Source organism: Leucoraja erinacea, chromosome 5, assembly GCF_028641065.1.
Source record: "Leucoraja erinacea ecotype New England chromosome 5, Leri_hhj_1, whole genome shotgun sequence".
NCBI classification, from domain to species: domain Eukaryota; kingdom Metazoa; phylum Chordata; class Chondrichthyes; order Rajiformes; family Rajidae; genus Leucoraja; species Leucoraja erinaceus.
In genome coordinates this window covers 15,798,436-15,820,504 of record NC_073381.1, presented here as the reverse complement: position 1 = coordinate 15,820,504, position 22,069 = coordinate 15,798,436, and the positions used below count along the sequence as shown (strand labels likewise).

At 45.6% G+C, this 22,069-nt stretch overlaps 1 protein-coding gene across 1 annotated transcript in view; it reads right to left on the bottom strand.

Moving 5' to 3' along the window:
* LOC129696942 (dystonin-like) overlaps positions 1-22,069 on the bottom strand; it is a 529,669-nt gene that overhangs the window by 288,820 nt on the left and 218,780 nt on the right. The window contains 4 exon segments of the mRNA XM_055635073.1: positions 273-392; positions 527-633; positions 2,137-2,249; positions 20,016-20,182. Coding sequence (XP_055491048.1) covers positions 273-392; positions 527-633; positions 2,137-2,249; positions 20,016-20,182 — 507 coding nt within the window.

Here is a 22,069-nt window from a genome sequence, read left to right as displayed (position 1 = left end):
TTTTCCCCAGAGTTGCGCATCTTGCTCTGCTCTATAATCTTTGGTGGGTAGCTGGCACACACTGCTGGTAGTGGTGCAAGAGGAAGATGTGATTGTGGCATTTAAGAGACTTTGAGATTGGCACATGGATATGCAGGGAAAGGAAGGATATGGATCACGTTCAGGTAAAGGAGACTGGTTTAACTTGGCATCATGTTCAGCACGGACATTGTGGGCTGAAGGGCCTGTTCCTGTGCTGCACCATTCTATGTTCTATGTTCTAAACATCTCACCTTAAGTTCTGCAGGATTGTTCGAGTAGCTCCGATCTGACATAACTGTCACATGATGCTTGATCCATTGGATGAGGTAGTTCACCATGTTCTGGTATTCTATCCACTTGACATCTACATCCTAGCAGAAGCCCAAAACAAGTTTGAACAAGGGTTATTCCGTTTCAAGAATCCATTAGACAACCTCAAATGCAAAAGGTGAAGAGTAAAAATGGGTCAGCAGTCAATGAATGGTGATATACTGCAGGGTCTTACATTTGCACTGATGCCTTCTCCACCCTCTGGAATCTTGGGAAAGACGTCATACAACGACGACACATAAGTGATCACAGATTTCTCATCGGGGGATGCGACATTAACGTCTGAGGAAATGAGGGAAGCATCAGTGGTTAAGCATCATGTACAGTTGAACAAACAGAAATTACAACAGAAAACGGACATGACTCCATGAAATTCTCCAGGTAATAAGGTGCAGTATATATTTCTGATTGTTGAAAGGCAATCAAAACAGCTAATGATCAATTTCATTCGAGGGGCACAATTACAATCCAAATGACCAACCCCATCAAGGACGTCTAACCTCCTACCCTTCAAATTCAAAGCCATTATCATCACTGATTCCCCCCCCCCATCACTCCATATATTGCAGATACGAGAGCGTGTAAGAGTGTGGGCATTCTTTCACATCCTGACATCCCAAAGCCTTTCCACCATCTCCATCTGCCAAACTGGCTCCAGCATCAACAAAACCCCAGAACCTAGATAGAAATAGAAACATAGAAAATAGGTGGAGGAGCCAGCATTAACCCGTCCCCAATCAATAACCCGTGCCTGCCTTCTCCCCATATCCCTTGATTCCACTAGCCCCTAGAGTCCTATCTCACTCAATATCACAGGATAAAATATGCCTCTTGACTCATATTCACCAGGTCTGAAATTTGGAACAAGATATCAAATCATGATTAACGGGCTTAAGGAAAATGGTGATTTGACTGCATAGATCAGCAATACAAACTAATGCTTGATTACAAACCCCGCCACCACTGTAACCATTCATCCCTCCATCACCAGTGCACAGTGGTATGGCTACTCTTATGCTACTCGGGCAATATCTCCCAAAGTTGTGATCTCAACCAACAAGAAGAACAAGAGATGAAGGCACGTGGGGACAGCAGTACCTGCAGGTTCCCTCTCCGCACACCACTCTGGTCTGGAAAAGTGTCACCAGCCCTCAGTGTCTTAGGGTCAAAAATCCTGAAGTACCTTCCTCCACCAGCACTGCAGGACCATCTTCAGTGGGATGACAACTGAAGCTTATGAAGCCAAGTCACCATCATCTTCGCAAGGACATTCATCCAGTTACTGAAAATATTCCCATCCACTCTGAACCCTGCTTTGTTTCCCTTCAAGATTTCCTTTACAAAATTATCCTCAATCTCGATCCTCCATCCTTTCAGCGAGTCATAATACACATAGTATAAAAGACAAACGTCCCTCATCTACTTGTAGATTATTTTAATCAACTTGAATCTGAATGGCCAGCTCTTGACTCTTCTCCCTGTGGAAAGACTTATTTCTTTATTTTCATTATCATAATTTGTCATGACTTTAGTGCCTCTATTAATGTTCCCTTTAACTTTCTCTGCTCCGAATGCAATGTGCAGATAAAACACACATTTTCCTGGGAGTAGACTATTGCTGAAGTATTAAACTGATTCCACAAATTTAAAACCGGAGGCTATTAAATAACCAACATGTTTTCATCTGATCATGGTGGGACTGAGCAGGTCAAGGCAAGTACCAAGTCGTACAATTTGCAACATTGAAATGGCCAGAGATAATATTGACTCAGTGACTAAGCTTACCTTCTGCGTCCAACAGTCTGGTGACACCAAGCTTCTCAGCTACACCAAAGGCTTGTTCCAAGTTGTTCATGCTGTTTTGAATTGCTACTTGACGCATATCTACCAGGTCCGGCCTGAAAATTTGGAACAAGATGGCAAATCCCGATTAGAGAGCTTTCGGAAAATAGTGATTTGACTGTATAAACCCACCATCCAAATAAATGCTTGATTGTCAGCCCGACCAATGTAACCATTCACCCCCTCCATCACCAGTGCACAGTGGTACATCTACTTTGTTTGACCCTCTTAGACGACTCGGGCAATATCTTCCAAAGCTGCAACCACAACTACCAAGAAGAAGGAAACATGTAGGCACACGGGCACACCACTACCACCACATCCTGAGGAAAGACATTCTTGTCATAGAGGGAGTACAGAGAAGGTTCACCAGACTGATTCCTGGGATGTCAGGACTTTCATATGAAGAAAGACTGGATAGACTCGGCTTGTACTCGCTAGAATTTAGTAGATTGAGGGGGGATCTTATAGAAACTTACAAAATTCTTAAGGGGTTGGACAGGCTAGATGCAGGAAGATTGATCCCGATGTTGGGGAAGTCCAGAACAAGGGGTCACAGTTTAAGGATAAGGGGGAAATCTTTTAGGATCGAGATGAGGAAAACATTTTTCACACAGAGAGTGGTGAATCTCTGGAATTCTCTGCCACAGAATGTAGTTGAGGCCAGATCATTGGCTATATTTAAGAGGGAGTTAGATGTGGCCCTTGTGGCTAAAGGGATCAGGGGTATGGAGAGAAGGCAGGTACAGGATACTGAGTTGGATGATCAGCCATGATCATATTGAATGGCGGTGCAGGCTCGAAGGGCCGAATGGCCTACTCCTGCACTTAATTTTTATGTTTCTATGTTTCTATCCCTCCGTACAGAGACTGTACAGCCCATACAGAGACTCTTCACTTTCCTTCTTCACATCCAAGGAAGAATGAGTTACCCTTGGAGGCTCAACAGTGCAGCTTCTTGGGAATAACAGCCATATTAAGGTTCATTCATATAATGGTCTTAGATTCTCTGTTAGAGATTTGCCACACACTTGAAGCTCAACATTCATGTTGAGAAGCTCTTCAGCACACCAAACAAAATCTAGAACACATCCAGAAAACTACCGATTAAAAGTTGAAACATTGGGAAGTGATAGATTCATGCTGAACGGGAATGTTAAGGCATTGAATTGGATGGAGTTAGTCTATTATCTCAATGAGTGACTGCCCAGACACAGTAGGGTGGATGACATGCTCCCACTGCTGGTTTACTCAACCACAATCATTAACAGTACAGCTGGAATTAGGTGAGGCAAACAACAATGCAGCAAAAGACTGTTGTCTTCAGATGTGTAAGAAGGAACTGCAGATGCTGGTTTAAACCGAAGATCGACACAAAATGCTGGAGGAACTCAACGGGATAGGCAGCATCTCTGGAGAGAAGGAATGCGTGACGTTTCTGGTCGAGACTGAAGAAGGGTCTCGACCCGAAACGTCACCCATTCCTTCTCTCCTGAGATGCTGCCTGTCCCGCTGAGTTACTCCAGCATTTTGTGTCTATAGTTGGCTTCAGACGTTGTGGCAATAGTGATGAGTTGTGAAGACATTACGAAGGCAATGTTAAACAAATAGCAGGCAGCAAGGGGAATGGCCAGGTAATCTCCAACTGATGGTGGTTAAGTAATGTCTGGGAGACCTGCCCTCTTTTTCGTTGGAAGAAGCGGCAATGGATCTTCCTTTCTACTAAGACATTGGATGAGGCTTTGGTTTAATGTCCATTCTAGAAGACAGCACCTTTAGTGCAGAGGAGCAACAGCTCAAAAGATTTGCTCATGTTCTTTGGTGGAACTTGAACTCAGGAATGGAGGGGTATAGATAAGGTATTGGCATCAAGTTTGGCACAAGTGAGGTACTGGAAGACAGGAGAGTAGCTAATGTTGTTCCTTTGTTCAAGAGGGGAAGTAGAGAGAATCCAGAGCATTGTAGGCTGGTGAGCCTCACGGCAGTAACAGGGAAGCACCTGGAGAGGATGTTTCAGGATAGGATTTTATCTCATTTGGAAGAGAATGGGTTAATTAGGATTTGTACAGGGCAAGTCGTGCCTTAGAAACTTGAATGAGTTTTTTTTAGGAGGTGACGAAGGTGATCGATAAGGATAGGGCAGTAAATGGTGTCTACATGGATTTTAGTATGGCATTTGACAAAGTCCTCCATGTTAGGCTGATCCAGAAGATTACTTGTTGTTACTTGTTGTATGGATTCACAACTGGCTGACAGATAGAAGACAGAGTTGTGGTGGAAGGGTAACATTCAGCTTGGAGAGAGGAAATTGGCAGGAGGTGGGGGGGTTGAGTGGAGTCCCAGTGGGACACGGGGAGGAAGGGGGGGGGGGGGGGGGGGGGGGGGAGCAGGTGTTTGGTAGGGGCAAAAAGAAACGTGTGGGACAAGACCTTTACACAGAGGGTGGTGGGTGCCTGGACCAGGCTGCCGGGAGTGGTGGTTGAGGCAGATACGATAGAGGCAGTTAAGACCCTTTTGGATGGGCACTTGGATATGCAGGGAATGGAGGGATATGGATTACATGCAGGCAGATAAGAGTCGGTATTGGCATCTTGTTCGGCACAGATATTGTCGGCTGTTCTTGTGCTGGATGTTCATGTTCTAAGTTGCTGACAGGTGACTGCGGAGCCAAGTACCAACCAGCCACACTGACTGCAACACCGTAATCACTGGGCTCTCTTCATTAGCAGCAGCATTCGCAAAGACGAGCAATTCCAAAACACTAAGCAGCAAGATGACTAGTTGCTGGAAACTGGGAAGATTCAGAGAATTTTCCAGAATTGATTAAACAGATTTGTCTCCTTAAATGTATTTTCCAAGTTCATATGAAGAGTGATTATTAATGTAGCCCAGATGCAATTTGCATTGTACATCTGCTAACATTCTCCTTGTCATTACTTCACAGCCTGTCTAGTTATTATTACTGATGTCTTGCAAAGTGTCTCATCAAGGGAAAGTCTCCACAGACATCATTCTCTGCAATGCAAGGAGAGTAAGGAGTGAGGGCTGTGGAGAGGAGCGGGGAGCAAGGGGTGTAAAGACGATGTGTGGAGACGAGAGTGACAGGGAGAGAGCGAGGGGGGGAGAGAGAGCGAGGGGGGGGGGGCCAGAGCAGGGGGGGGGGCAGAGTGGCGGGGGACAGAGTGGGGGGACACAGACGGGGGGGGAGCAGAGGGGGGGGAGAGAGCGGGAGGAGGGGGGGAGAGAGCGGGGGGAAACATGGAATGAGAAAAGGAAAGAGCAAAGTGGTGTGGATAAAGGGAATGATTGAGAAGGAGATGAGGATGGGCTTCGATAGATGGCGGTGAGGAGACAGAGTGGTGGAACAACAGGGAACAAGTGAGTTATCAAGAACAATCCTACACTCAGGTCATTTAGAAGTATTTTATATGCAAGGACTTAGTCCTGGACTATAGTTGCTTGCTGGTATAGGTGTACAGTGGGTGCAGTTGCTGGATTCAGAAAATATTGGAAATTATGTTCACCTGAAAGATCAGACCATAAGGAGGCCACAGTTTAACATCTTGACCAAAGGTAACCACCGGCACAGCAGTCTCTTTCATTTGGAGACTCGGAGAGACAACTGCACCTGCACCCTGTCCTCCAATAAAGTTTAACATGAGACAAAACTACCCTTCCACAGATGAAGCCACCAGATCAGTTTGACTTCACCACCTGCGTCTCAATGTAGTTGGCTAATGTTAATTCTGTTTCAGAAAATAAACTTCAGAAAATAAATTTGCTCTCTTGACCAACTTTATAAATCCCTCCCCCAGACTGATTTGTTTGACTCTTAACTGTTATCTGAAGTAGCCTGATGAAGACGACTGCTTGAGAAAAGGCCAGATCAAAATTGGATGGTGTGGGAGGGAACTGCAGATGCTGGTTGACACCAAAGATAGACACAAAATGCTGGAGTATCTCAGCAGGTCTAAAGAAGGGGCTAGACCCGAAATTGTCACCCATTCCTTCTTTCCAGAGATGCCGTCGGTCCCGCTGAGTTACTCCAGCATTTTGTGTCTATCTTCAAAGACATCTCTGCAGCCTTGGTCCAAGCAAGAACTAGGTACTGGAGTACCATATTAAGACTAGATTTATAAATAACATGCAATCCAAAGCTATTCCACTTGCCAATCACCTCAAATAAGTGTAGATCACCCAAAGAGCACAACAGCTGACCATGACCGAATTGATAGTAATAGTAACTACATGTGCGGTGAACATTTTCACCAAGGATAGCTTCAAGGGATTTTATATTCTGAATAACATGTACCTCCTTGCTTAATTTTGAATCTGCCTCAACAGGCAAAGACGCAGTCAAACACATCTCAAATAAATATTTGCCCACTCAATCCGACCATGCTGTGACAGGTTCAGGCATAAGGCAACAACGTAATCAATGCAACGAGCCTCCGCCCTGCAGTTGAAGACCTCTGTCACAACATTATTCAAGTTATGTTGCCAATTATATTTAGTAAGGGGGATATGTTTATATATTTACCACAAGCTACTTACAGAAGATGGATGATATACATTAGTTTTACTGCACAAGGACATAGGACCAGGAGCCGGCATCATACATCTCATACATCAGATCTGCCCCACCATTACATATGATATGGTTGATCTAACCCTTGGCCTCACCTGCTCCTTTGTGCCAGATCTGGAATAGATCGGGTAGATGCACAGTCTCTTGCCCAGAGCGGGGGAATCGGGAACCAGAGGACATAGGTTTAAGGTGGGGGGGGGGGGGGGCGGAAAGATTTAATAAGAAACTGAGATGTAACGTTTTCATACAAAGGGTGGTGGGTGTATAGAACGAGCTGCCGAAGGAGATAGTCGGGCTACAGGAGTCTGGTGAACGACATTCTTGCCTATGGTGAGGTGAACGACCTAAGCCTCAACACAGACAAGACAAGAGAAATAATAATGGACTTCAGGAAAAAAATCCACCCCCCCCTGCAGCCCCTCATCATCAAGGGGACTGTGGTGGAGAGGGCTGACAGTTACAGATACCTGGGATTGCAAGAAACATCAGATCTGAACTGGACTTTGAACACTGTTGCCACAGTGAAAAAAGCCCAGCAGAGACTGTACTTCATCAGGCTGCTCAGAAAAGCTGGTCTGCACTGTTGCCCTCTCACCCAGGTCTACAAAGGACTGATAGAGAGCATCCTCACCACAGGCATCACGGTGTGGTATGGAAACGCCACACAGACAGAGAGGAAGGCTCTGCAAAGAGTCATAAAGACTGCAGAGAGGATTATCAGAACGGAACTCCCCTCCATGGATACAATCTACACACAGCGCTGTCACAAAAGAGCAGAGAGAATCATCAGAGACACACTACATCCAGCTCACTCCCTGCTCAAACACAAAAACTGCACATACAGCCTCAGGCACAGACGAGCGGACAGCATCGTCACAAACAGAACACGCTTTTTTAAGAGCTTCTTCCCTGCCACAGTGAGACTCTTGGCCAAAACAAAATGAACTGATGTCCTGACCTACCTCATAGCATATCATATTATATTATATTATATTGTCTCCTGGGCCTGTGCAATTTACAATGCAATCGACACTTTTATATAGGGTTTGTGTAATTTACAATGCTCTCACTTTCCACTTTATATAGGGTTTTAGGCATTTTCTTTCTTTTTTAGTTCTAGAGAAGTACATGTTTTTATAGATTATGTGTCTTCTGTGTGTCTTTTTAACATGACTTGACTTGACTCTGAACAACCGCACAAGAGTTCCTATGTGTGTAAGCATAAATGGCAAATAACGTTTTGACCTTTGACCTTTGATAGTTGAGACAGATACTATTGCAACATTTAAGAGATATTCAGACAGGTACATGGATAGGATAGGTTTCGAGAGATATGGGCCAAACGCAGGCAGGTGGGACTAGTGTACATGGGACATGTTGGCCGGTGTGAGCCAAAGAGCCTGTTCCAAACGGTAGGACTCTATGATTCTATACCCAATCTTGTGCGGTCACAAGGAGAGTATGCAAGCTCCACACAGTCAGCACTGGAGGTCAGGATTGGACCCAGGGTTGGAATCTAGAAAGGCACCTTCCTCTAGTTTAAATACTTCTAATGAGCTGGCTTCCTTAACTCTCTGTAGAATGGAACCCCAGAGGAAAAAAATGATAGTCTTCAATCTTAAATGACTGGCTCCCTCTCTCAATACGACATCCCTTCATTCCAGTTTCTCCCACAGGATCATCTACTACAGGACCTTCTATCTTTCAATAAGATCATTCCCCATTCTTATAAACTCCAAAGAATACAGACCTAGCCTGTTTGACCTGCCTTGACGGGACAATTCTATCATCCCAAGGGTTAGCTTGTTAAATCTCCTTTAGACAGCCTTCAAACCTATATCTTTTCTGAGGTAAGGGGACTGTGCAAAGTATTCCAAGTATAGCCTCACCAACTCCCTGCACAACTGCACCAAAATCCCCTAATTCTAATCTCAATTCACTTTGCAATAAAGGTGAACATGAAAGAATTTGCAATAAGTACACGTTTCACATCTTCAGAAATCCTACAGATGAGGAGCCAGTCACATAAAGCACATCTTGCTTCAGTAAAAAGCAGCAACCAATTTGTATACTCTAAGATAGATACAAAAAGCTGGAGTAACTCAGCGGGACAGGCAGCATCTCTAGAGAGAAGGAATGGGTGACATTTCGTGTACTGTCAGGTCCGATAAAAAGCAGTAAGATAAATAATCAGAAAGTGAGAAACGTTTTGTTTGAGAGATGATTGAAGGCAGCAGGGAAAGATGGTCTCCTCTTCTTTGGGTAATTCATTGGCATGCGTTACATAGAAACATAGAAAATAGGTGCAGTAGGCCATTCGGCCCTTCGAGCCTGCACCGCCATTCAATATGATCATGGCTGATCATCCAACTCAGTATGGATGATCAACCTGCCTTCTCTCCATACCCCCTGATCCCTTTAGCCACAAGGGCCACATCTAACTCCCTCTTAAATATAGCCAATGAACTGGCCTCAACTACATTCTGTGGCAGAGAATTCCAGAGATTCACCACTCTCTGTGTAAAAAATGTTTTTCTCATCTCAGTCCTAAAAGATTTCCCCTTTATCCTTAAACTGTGACCCCTTGTTCTAGACTTCCCCAACATCAGGAACAATCTTCCTGCATCTAGCCTGTCCAACCCATTAAGAATTTTGTAAGTTTCTATAAGATCCCCCCTCAATCTTCTAAATTCTAGCGAGTACAAGCCGAGTCTATCCAGTCTTTCTTCATATGAAAATCCTGACATCCCAGGAATCAGTCTGGTGAACCTTCTCTGTACTCCCTCTATGGCAAGAATGTCCTTCCTCAGATTAGGAGACCAAAACTGTACGCAATACTCCAGGTGTGGTCTCACCAAGACCCTGTACAACTGCAGTAGATACTGCAGTAGATCCCTGCTCCGATACTCAAATCCTTTTGCTATGAATGCTAATATACCATTCGCTTTCTTCACTGCCTGCTGCACCTGCATGTCTACTTTCAATGACTGGTGTACCATGACACCCAGGTCTCATTGCATCTCTCCTTTTCCTAATCGGCCACCATTCAGGTAATAGTCTACTTTCCTGTTTTTGTCACCAAAGTGGATAACCTCATAATACTCCACATTATACTGCATCTGCCATGCATTTGCCCACTCACCCAGCCTATCCAAGTCACCTTGCAGCCTCCTAGCATCCTCCTCACAGCTAACACTGCCCCCCAGCTTTGTGTCATCCGCAAACTTGGAGATGTTGTAACATCTGTTGGAATGTTGGAATGTTGCACTCACTTCCCTCATCCAGATCATTAATATATATTGTAAATAGCTGGGGTCCCAGCACTGAGCCTTGCGGTACCCCACTAGTCACTGCCTGCCATTGTGAAAAGGACCCGTTAACTCCTACATCTCATAAGGCAAGGAATGGAATTGCTACGATACACTTGTGTATGGAAATCACCAATGAAATGCACAACAACAGAACATTCAGAAGGCCTGATCCAGAATGGCAACTTCCATTCCGTGATTGTCCCAGAGAATCACAAACCAGACAAAAGCGTGACAGAGAGCAAGGCAATACTGGTGATAGACACAAAGTGCTGGAGTAGCCCAGCGGGTCAGGCAGCATCTCGGTGAAAAGGAATAGGTGATGTTTTGGTTCGGAACCCTTCTCCAGTCGCATATTCCTTTTCTCCAGAGATGTTGCCTGACCCCCTTACCTGACCAGCATTTTTTGTCTATCTTCGGTATAAACCAGCATCGACAGTTGCTTCCTACACAAGACAATACAGGGGTTCGTCAGATTACTGAAGACCTTATTGACGGATATCCAACTTTACACATTTTCCCCTGTAAATTTTTAAATAATTTTTCAAGGTATGAAAAATTTGCAGAAACAGAAATCCAAACATCTCCATATAGTTTGGAATAGAGGTAGCAGTTAGTTCATTAAAAAAACAATAAGTCTTCAAATAAAAACCTGTTAACAAGTAATCTTCCAAAAGTAACCAAACGGAAACCAATGTCTGTTACAAACACTGGAGCAACTTAAGGCACTTAAAAGATGTGCTTTGGAAATTGATAAGGCAATCTCAGCTATTGACTCATGAAGAACACGTTGTCAAACAAAGTATCCATTCAAGCTTTAAGACAGGCGCCGGCAACCTTGTTCTGCATAGGGGCCAGGACACATGTCTGTGAGTGGGTGGCGGGCCACATCTATCACGTGTACGTACTTATACACGTGATAGATGTGTACTTATAGAAACTTACATCTTATAGAAACTTACAAAATTCTTAAGGGGTTGGACAGGCTAGATGCAGGAAGATTGTTCCCGATGTTGGGGAAGTCCAGAACAAGGGGGTCACAGTTTAAGGATAAGAGGGATGTCTTTTAGGACCGAGATGAGAAAATCATTTTTCACACAGAGAGTGGTGAATCTCTGGAACTCTCTGCCACAGAAGGTAGTTGAAGCCAGTTCATTGGCTATATTTAAGCGGGTGTTAGATGTGGCCCTTGTGGCTAAAGGGATCAGAGGGTATGGAGAGAAGGCAGGTACAGGATACTGAGTTGGATGATCAGCCATGATCATATTGAATGGCGGTGCAGGCTTGAAGGGCCGAATGGCCTACTCCTGCACCTATTTTCTATGTTTCTATGTTTCTATCCCGCCCCCATCCCGCCCCAGATTCGAGGACGCCACCTCTGGCCCCTAGTTACGGGCGCTCACAAACATGGCGCACCTACGGTACATTGTCTTGGCTCTGTCCTGAAGGCAGTGGCTCAAATAGTCACACTCACTCGTCCCCGGCCTATTGTCAACCCCGATCCCAACAGAGAAGCCCAGACACAGAAGGTGCGCGGCCTTGCCGGTGGCTTTGCGCACAATGCGGTCCAGCCAGAGCTCGGCGCTCGGCGGCTCCGCCATTGCAGCCGCCAGTGCAGGCATCTTGCGTCAACAGGCCTGGGCCCGGGAGGTACCTCGGGATGAAGGAAGTCTGCGGGCCGGATAATTACAGGGGAAATAATACGCCTGCGGGCCGGATGATTTTGGGTTACGGGCCGCATTCGTCGCTGACCCCTGCTTTAAGATCTAGGGAAACATGCCGTTATATGTACCATAACAACTAACTACAAAGGGAAGGACATCCAAAAATATTTAACCCTCATTGAAATGGTTCGTTTCTGACTGAGAGAAGAAAAAATCAGTTTACAGACATTTCTCAGGAACAGAATGTTTAAGAAGCAACTGCAGATGCTGGAGAATCGAAGGTACACAAAAAAAATGCTGGAGAAACTCAGCGGGTGCAGCAGCATCTATGGAGCATCTATCGGCCCGAAACGTTGCCTATCTCCTTCGCTCCATAGATGCTGCTGCACCTTCTGAGTTTCTCCAGCATTTTTTTGTGTACCTTCTCAGGAACAGAATCCTTACACAACCTGGAGACTGCCTGGGCTGCAGCTTCCAGAAGCTTCACAGCACTGAGGCCATTCAATCTATCATGCCAAGTGGAAAGAACAATCCAATTAGTTCCAAGAGGCTGTTCATTCTCCGCAAGTGTTCATCTAATAACCTTTTGAAAGATGAATTAAACCTGCCTTCACGACACTCTCACGCAGTTAATTTCAGGATGCAATAACCTGCTACAGATCAAGTGTCTCTTCAGCAGTTGCCTTAAATCTGTGTCTCTGATTGGCAATGCTCCTCGCACTGAAAACAATTTCTCCTGATTTACTCTATCAAAGCATAGACCATAGAACAGTACAGAACAGGAGCAGGCCGTTCTGCTCACAATGCCTGCAACAAACATGATGCAAAGACCATGTCTTATCTACCTGCACACAATCCATATCCCTCACTACCCTCCATACCCATGTGCCTATCCAAAAGTCTCTTAGATGCCACTATCGTATCTGCCTCCACCACCACTTCGGCAGCGCATTTGAAGCCCCCCACCAGTGAGTTAAAGAGTTGCCCTGCACAGTTCTTTTAAACTTTGTCACTCTCAACATAAAGCAATTCTACTTAGTATGTGACTTTTCCATCCTGGGAAAAAGATTTTGACCGCTAACTCTACCTATGCCTGTAATATTGTATTTACATCTATCATATCTCTCCGGATGGATTTAAGAGTGAGTTAGATAGAGCTCTAGGGGCTAGTGGAGTCAAGGGATATGGGGAGAAGGCAGGCACGGGTTATTGATAGGGGACGGTCAGCCATGATCACAATGAATGGCGGTGCTGGCTCGAAGGGCCGAATGACCTCCTCCTGCACCTATTATCTATGTTTCTATGATTCTAACCTCCAGCATTCAAGAGAAAACAATCCGAGTCTGTCAAAACTGTCCCTGTGGCTAATACTCTCTGATCCAGGCATCATTCTGATACAATGAAGATACAAGAAATTGCAGATGCTAGTTTACAATAAAAGGCGCAAAGTGCTGGAGTAACTCAGCGGGGCAGGCAGCATCTCTGGAGAACATGGATAAGTGACGTTTCACGTCGGGACAACCTCTTCACACTGATTGTGGTTGGGGATGGGGGGGAGAAAGCTGGAAGAGAGGAAGAGAGGAAAGGTTGGACAAAGCCTGGCAAGTAATAGATGGAAGAGAGCTGGGGCAGGACAAAGGATTAAAATGGAAACACAGGCAACTATAATCAAGAGAGGTTCTTGAGGAATATAGAAGGTGCAGGGGAGTATTTAAGGGAATCAAATGGGCTAGAAGAGGTCATCAAATATCATTGGCAGATAAGATGAAGGAGAATCCTAATTCATTCTTGAAGAATATTAGGAACAAGAGAGTAACTGAGGAAAGAGTGGGCAGGGTGAATCTCTGAGGAACATGGTACGTGACATTTCAAGTCAAGTCCCTTCTTCAGACCGATTGCAGGGGTGGAGAAGAATGACCTGGAATACAACGAGAGGTTCAGACCAAGTGACTGGAGTGTCAACTGTTTCATCTGTCAAAAGCATAATGATGTTGGTCCATATCACCTTCAGTGGCACCACTGATGTGTTATTGCCACAGAGGGCGTTATGCAATATTTTATTATGGAAATGGCTGGTGACAGTTTTGCTTTGGAAAATGCAACTTGACTTAGCCCAAGCAACACCCAAGATGAACCATTATCCCAGCCCAATCTCATTAACAAGGCAAAGCACAAGAATACCATGCCAACCAACCATGTTGATTCCATCTTCTTGTGCAATTGTTTCTGATAATGACGGGTGGATCCAATGTATGGAAATCTATCCAATTAATAGTTGCAAAACACAGAACACACCAAAGATCTTTGACGTAAACAAAACTGCATTTAGCCTTTGTTTGGAAGGGAAATTTTACTATTTACTTACAGGCACATTTCATTCAGGGAGAAATAACTATTCATTCTATTTAAGGGAATTTGCTCAGCAAAGAGAGAGGAGCTCTTGCCTCATACGTTGCTGAAGCACAATAGACCAGGGAGCAACGCAGACTGTCGGTCGTTCAAGAGAGAGAGGGGGAGGGAGAGAGAGAGAGAGAGAGAGAGAGAGAGAGAGAGAGAGAGGGAGGAGTGAAGCCGCAGAGAATTTTGAAAACAGGAATGAGTTCATGGGAATGAAGTCATTGAGTCATACAGCATGGAAACACATTAACCCCATCTCCCAGAACTGGGCCCATGTCTGTCCAAGTGATTTAAGTGCTCATCTGGTTCTTTCTTGAATACAGTCATTGACTCCACTTCCATTACACTCACAGAAAGTTTATTCCACTGTCTGAGTGAAAAACAAGTCCCACTCAAATCCCCTCTAAATCACTGCACCTGCATCCTCAGTCTCTAGTTTTATTAACCTTCATAAGTTCTAGGAACAGATTTATGTGGCCCATCATGGCTGATCTGACCTCTCACAAGAAGAAAAAAATTCCTCCTGTCTAACCTATCTATACACCTCATAATTTAACATACCTCAATCACGTCCTCTCTTAAGCTCCTCTTCTCCAGGGAAACCAGATCCAATTTCTCCTGGCCCTTCTCCTAATGGAAACAGTCAGTCCCGGCCAACACCCTCTCCTCTGAGCAGATCGCCTCTGAAGCCTCTCCAGCACTATCACAGATCTCCTCCACTGTGGCAACCTGCACTGCACGCAGTACACGTGTCGAGGTTTCAGCTTCTTCAAAATTTCCTGAATAGTTCTCTGTTCCAGAGGTTACATTTATATTTTTCTATGTTGATGTATACCCCTTCACTGCTCCTGTTTTCAAAGCCCTGACTAATGAAGGCCGACGTCCCATGTTATTTTTAACCATGTTATCGAACTGTGCTGCCACTTTCACAGATCTCTAGATGCACCAAGGTCCCTCTACTCCTCAACAGTCCCATGAACCATACCAGTCAAGGTATTCCTCCAAGCCTTATACATCACCTCACATTTAGTTGGATTAATCTTCATCTGCCATTTCTCAGATCATTGATATCACCCTGTCGATTAAGACTACCCTCCATACAGTGATTAACTAAAACCAATCTTCATGGCATCTTATCAATCCATCGACGTTCATGGGTGGGAAGTCAAAATAGATCGCTGAATAAGATCACTAAGGACTACAATCTTCTGCTTATGACTGGCACATGTTCGGTCATAATGTGACTGAAGGATTTGAGTATAGGAGCAGGGAGGTTCTACTGCAGTTGTACAGGGTCTTGGTGAGACCACACCTGGAGTATTGCGTACAGTTTTGGTCTCCTAATCTGAGGAAAGACATTCTTGCCATAGAGGGAGTACAGTTCACCAGTCTGATTCCTGGGATGTCAGGACTTTCATACGAAGAAAGGCTGGATAGACTCGGTTTGTACTCGCTAGAATTTAGAAGATTGAGGGGGGATCTTATAGAAACTTACAAAATTCTTAAGGGGTTGGACAGGCTAGATGCAGGAAGATTGTTCCCGATGTTGGGGAAGTCCAGAACAAGGGGTCATAGTTTAAGGATAAGGGGGAAATCTTTTAGAACCAAGATGAGGAAAACCTTTTTTCACACAGAGAGTAGTGAATCTGTGGAATTCTCTGCCGCAGAGGCCAGTTCATTGGCTATATTTAAGAGGGAGTTAGATGTGGCCCTTATTGGCTAAAGGGATCAGGGGGTATGGAGAGAAGGCAGGAACAGGATACTGAGTTGGATGATCAGCCATGATCATATTGAATGGCGGTGCAGACTCGAAGGGCCGAATGGCCTACTCCTGCACCTATTTTCTATGTTTCTATGTTTCTATGCTGCTGACCTTCTACCGCTCGTCCATCGAGAGCCTGCTGACATACTGCATTACAGCATGGTATGGCAGCTGCACCATGGCAGACAGGGAGAGGCTTCAGAGGGTAACTAGGACAGCACAGAAGATCATTGGCTGCCCTCTCCCCTCCCTGATGGACATCTACACCTCCTGCTGCCTTAGCAGGGCAAAGAAGATCATCAAGGACAGCTCCCATCCTGCGTTTGGACTGTTCGACCTGCTGCCCTCTGGAAGGCGCTATAGGTGCATCAAATCCAGGACAAATAGACTCAGGAATAGTTGTTTTCCGAAAATTATAACTACTCTTAATTCAAATTCACACATGCACTGACTTCACAGCCCAACACCCAGACTTCCATCTGTATATATGTATATAGCGCCGCAGAATTGTGCACCTATCCCCCCCCCCCCCCTTCGCCCTTCTGTTTTTGTTTTTCTGTTTCTTGTTTTTTGTACTAAATTATATGTATGCACTGAGTACGAGCAGCTTTTAATTTCATTGTACATGTATAGTGACAATAAATGGCATATCATATCATATCATAACAGCATGGAAACAGGCCCTTCAGCGAATGAGTGCACGGTAACCATCAACCTCTCATTTATATTAATCCCATGTTAATCTCATTTTATTCTGAACACAACAGCATTAATTCACCTCCAGATCTCACTGTTCACCCACAGACTAGGGACAACTTGCAGTGGTTTAATGACCCACTAACTATCGTGACCTTGGCATATGGGAGGAGGCCAGAGCACCAAGGGGAAACCTATAAAGACCAGCTCTTGTGGATGGCTCACCATGTCACCAAGCTAGGACATTGGCAGTGTTGCGAGCAAGCTGGGTGAAAACACGTCAGCCTGAAGAGCGCTAAATTAAATAGGTCCTACAAAGTCACATGGTTTAGTTACATCGTGAAGTGTTTGTCAACCAAGAACACACATGCAACAAAGCTTTAAGGCTTTGAAGGCTGTTAGTTTGTATTTAACAAAGCCTCTCTTGCATTCCCCACAGAATTCTACATTTTTGCAGTGGTACTTATTTATCTTTATTTAGAAACATAGAAACATAGAAAATAGGTGCAGGAGTAGGCCATTCGGCCCTTCGAGCCTGCACCGCCATTCAATATGATCATGGCTGATCATCCAACTCAGTATCCCGTACCTGCCTTCTCTCCATACCCCCTGATCCCTTTAGCCACAAGGGCCACATCTAACTCCCTCTTAAATATAGCCAATGAACTGGCCTCAACTACCTTCTGTGGCAGAGAATTCCAGAGATTCACCACTCTCTGTGTGAAAAATGTTTTTCTCATCTCGGTCCTAAATGATTTCCCCCTTATCCTTAAACTGTGACCCCTTGTTCTGGACTTCCCCAACATCGGGAACAATCTTCCTGCATCTAGCCTGTCCAACCATTTCCCCGAATAATTGCTCTATAAACCGTAGCTGAGAGGGAGATTGCCAGCAAGCTTTAGAAGTGAAGCAGGGATGAGCCAGTCCTGTTCTTGCTCATCTGACTGCGCACTTTGCAGTGGTATGTTCAGAATGCTGAGAGCAATGTGCCATGTTCCCTAAATTGGAGACTCGAGCAGAGACTAGGGATCCCTCGTGGTCTGGACAATGTACACCAATGAAGGATATTCTGAAGGATTACACTTGTATACTTCTAAGCTATGTAAGAGGCCATTTCTGAGTCCTCAGCCACAGGCAATATGCAAGACAACTACTCATTAACTGCACATGAGCCCAACCCTGTCCAGTCCTTGTAGATCAGTCCCAAAGTATTCCAACCCAAATTGTTGCCTATCCATGTTCCCCTGAGATGCTTCCTGACCGACTGAGCTGCTCCAGCATTCTGTGCCTTCCCCCGTCTCATCCTTCTTATCAACTATATTTTCAGAGAAACATAGAAACATAGAAATTAGGTGCAGGAGTAGGCCATTCGGCCCTTCGAGCCTGCACCGCCATTCAATATGATCATGGCTGATCATCCAACTCAGTATCCCGTACCTGCCTTCTCTCCATACCCCCTGATCCACTTAGCCACAAGGGCCACATCTAACTCCCTCTTAAATATAGCCAATGAACTGGCCTCAACTACCTTCTGTGGCAGAGAATTCCAGAGATTCACCACTCTCTGTGTGAAAAAAGTTCTTCTCATCTCGGTTTTAAAGGATTTCCCCCTTATCCTTAAGCTGTGACCCCTTGTTCTGGACTTCCCCAACATCGGGAACAATCTCCCTGCATCTAGCCTGTCCAACCCCTTAAGAATTTTGTAAGTTTCTATAAGATCCCCTCTCAATCTTCTATATTCTAGAGAATATAAACCAAGTCGGCCCGGTAGGCGGCGCGACTCTCGTCAGCAGCAGCCTCTGCAGCCCGTCCGCGTTTTTATTATTTTTTGTCTATGTTTCTATGTAGTTTTTGTTATTTTTTGTTCGGGTGTGTGTGTGTGGGGGGGTGGGGGTGGGGTGGGAGGGAGGGGGGGTAACTTTTAAATCTCTCCCTGCACGGGAGACCCGACCTTTTCTGTCGGGTCTCCGTTGTCGTTGGGGCTGCAACGAGGAGCAGCCTCCAACAGGAGAAGACTCTGGTGCCGACGACTCACCTCACCGTCGCGGAGCTGGCCGAGTCCAGAGCGGGTGGAGCGCTGCTGCTGCTGCGGCCCGACCTCCGGAGATTCGGAGGCTGCAACTGCGGGTCTGGCGGACGGCGGCACCGGGAGCCCGCGGGTCCCTGGAGGGAGACCGCTTTTCAGGCCTCCTGCAACGGCGACTTCTCCCGCCCGAGTTGCGGGGTTGAAGAGCTCCTGGAGCGGGGCCTGACATCACCGCCCCGCGCGGCTTGGAATGGCCGCGGGACTCTGCGAGCGCACGCCGGGGGCTCTAACACCAAGACCCGGTGTGCGACCTCGCACCACCCGGCGTGGCTTTAATGGCCGCGGGACAATCGCCATCGCCAGCCGGGGGCTTTGACTTTGACTCTGACATCGGGGGGGGGGAAGAGTGCAGTGGAGAGATAAGTTTTTTTGGCCTTCCATCACAGCGATGTGATGGATGCTTATGTAAATTATGTTGTGTCTTGGGTCTATTTGTTTGTAGTGTATGGCTGCAGAAACGGCATTTCGTTTGGACCTCAAGGGGTCCAAATGACAATTAAATTGAATCTTGAATCTTGAATCTTGAAGTCTATCCAGTCTTTCTTCATAAGACAGTCCTGACATCCCAGGAATCAGTCTGGTGAACCTTCTCTGCACTCCCTCTATGGCAATAATGTCCTTCCTCACGAGTCCTACCCTAACACAGTCCAAATGTTATAAAGATATGGTTTGCCCCAGCACAACCCCAGTGTTAATGAAAAGGTGGTTCACCCTAACATAGCCCCAGAGTTAATGAAGAGGCAACCTGCCCCAACACAACCCCAATGTTTACACTTTGTTTGGATACCTGGGCCACACTGGGCATCAGTTGTGGGCTGCTGACAGGTTCGGGTGAAGCTGTATCTCCACATCCCTTGGTCTTTCTTCTTCCAGTCTGGATTGTTGCTGAGTTTGAACCCCTCTATTAAATTCCAACTCTTCCTGCTCTCAGGAAGCTGCCCAGCTTTTCCAGTCACCCCGCATAAGTCCACACTCAGACCATTACAAAGCTGTGAACTCATGGCAAGTTGCTTAGTTTAGTTTAGTTTAGAGATACAGCACGGAAACAGGCCCTTCAGCCCACCGAGTCCGCAACGACCAGCGATCCCCACACACTAACACTCTCCTACACACACTTGGGACAATTTACATTTATACCGAGCCAATGAACCTACAAACCTGTACCAGGAGCACCAGGAGAAAACCCACGTGGTCACGGGGAGAACGTACAAACTCCATACACCCGTAGTCAGGAACAAATACGAGTCCCTGGCACTGCAAGGCAGCAACTCTACTGCTGCACAGCCGTGCCACCCTCCGCACTGACTTGTGAAAGCTGTACCTGTATTTATGAATGATGGCGTTGAATAGTTTGCCGTCCCTCCAGCACGAGGTGAAGTTCTCACACCTGATTCCAGTGTGGCCATCCGCTGCCTGTTGCGACCACAGTAATAGTTTCTCCTTTGCTGACATTTCCCCAGACTCCCCAGAAACATGGATGTCAGAGATCTGAAGAAGAAAATACAAAGTGATTAAAAAAAATCATTCATGTTTCCTGGAATCAAAAAGTCCTTCACATTGTTCCACCATTCTGAAACTTGTTTCTACACCAGAGGCCACCCAACCCAACATAACCTAGTATTAGTGGGCAGATGTCTGAAGAAACATTCGACCCGAAACACCACCTATTCCTTTTCTCTTGAGATCATGACTGACCTGTTTAGTTACTCCAGCATCTTATATCTATGATCAGGTACTGGTGTATTATTGTCACATGTATCACAGTGGAAACTTGCTTTTGTGAGCAAACCATTCCATACCATCCCGATCAGCCATGATCACACTGAATGGCGGTGCTGGCTCGAAGGGCCGAATGAATGCCTCCTCCTGCACCTATTTTCTATGTTTCTATGTTTCTATACATGAGTGCTCAGGTAGTGCAAGAAGAGAAAGAACGAGTGAAGAATATAGTGTTACGCCTGCAGAGAAATTGCAGATTTAAAAAAGTGCAAGAGCCCCAACGAGGTGCATTGGGAGATCAGAACTACATCCTTAGCTTATAAAGCTCCATCAAGTAGTCTGATAACAGCAGGGGAGAAGCTGTTCGTGCATTTGCTGGTACATGTTTTCAAACCTTTGCTTCCTCTGCCCAACAGGAGAAGAGAGAAGAAGGTATGAGCCGGTAAAAGGTCCATGATTATGTTGGCTGCTTTCCTGAGGCATTGTGAAATGCATGTGGAGTCGATTTGAGGGTGGGGGGGGGAGATAGTATTGCTAGATTCATGATGGCCTGGGCACAGTTCACGACTCTTCCATTTCTTGGGCTCTTGGGCAGAGCAGTTGCCAGACCAACCTGTGGTAGGAGGCTTTCTAAGATGCATTGCAGATATTGGTAAAAATCATTTGAAATTCTGCACTGCTAAGGTTCGGAAAGTTTCAGATACCATGACCAACCAGTCACCCCTTTGCTCCACATGGAAAACAACTCCTAGCATCATCCAGCCAACTGAGACAAAAGCACACTGGATAGCCACCGAGTGGTCACAGGAGTGGGAGACAACCTCATCTCCACCAGCTACGTCTCTTCACCAGATAACATTCTGACCTCCCCAGAGGAGCATGGGTGAAGCTCAACAAACTTCGTACTGGAGTTGGGCGTTTCAATACCAGCATATGGAGATGGGGACTCTGCCAGAGCCCAGCCTGAACAACAGACAGCCAACCATGTCATCTCTGAGTGCCCACTCTACCACCCACCAAATGGAGCTCAGGGCCTGGCAGACATTGACGCAGAGACAACAACCTGGCTGCTCAACACCCGACATGAGATCTAACTATTCCTTTGGTTTATGTTTCATTTATCCAGACCAACCATCTCAACTGGTGTACATAACGGAACAGAATTCCCATGGCAATTCACTCAACTTTGTCAAAGATGCTGCATTTTACATGCAGATTGAACAGACATGGGTGCTGGAAGCAGGCCCTTGCTCCTCTTCTTGCCAAGTCCCACTGAGGTAATCGCCATTGGGCATTTATATTACTTGGATCATTTGCAGCCCTGTAAGTCAACTTTCTTGAGCACTCGTGGCGTGAAGTTCACTAACACATGCCATTAATGGATGCCTTCTTTACATTTACTAAGAAAGTGACAGCTGCAGCTTAAGTCAATCTGTATGGATTTTTGACATAAATACATTACTACAAATATAATATAACTAGGGCAAATGGACTTATTTTTACAGTTTGTTTTTCAAAGCTCTCTACCTGAACAGTTCCTAACGGATTTTGAGTTCAGTTTGAGACAATATTGAGTGGAATTTCGACAGGACTTCCCAAAACACAGTGAAGGTGCTTCCAGATCAAAGATGAAATCATAGCCCAAATATCTCACCA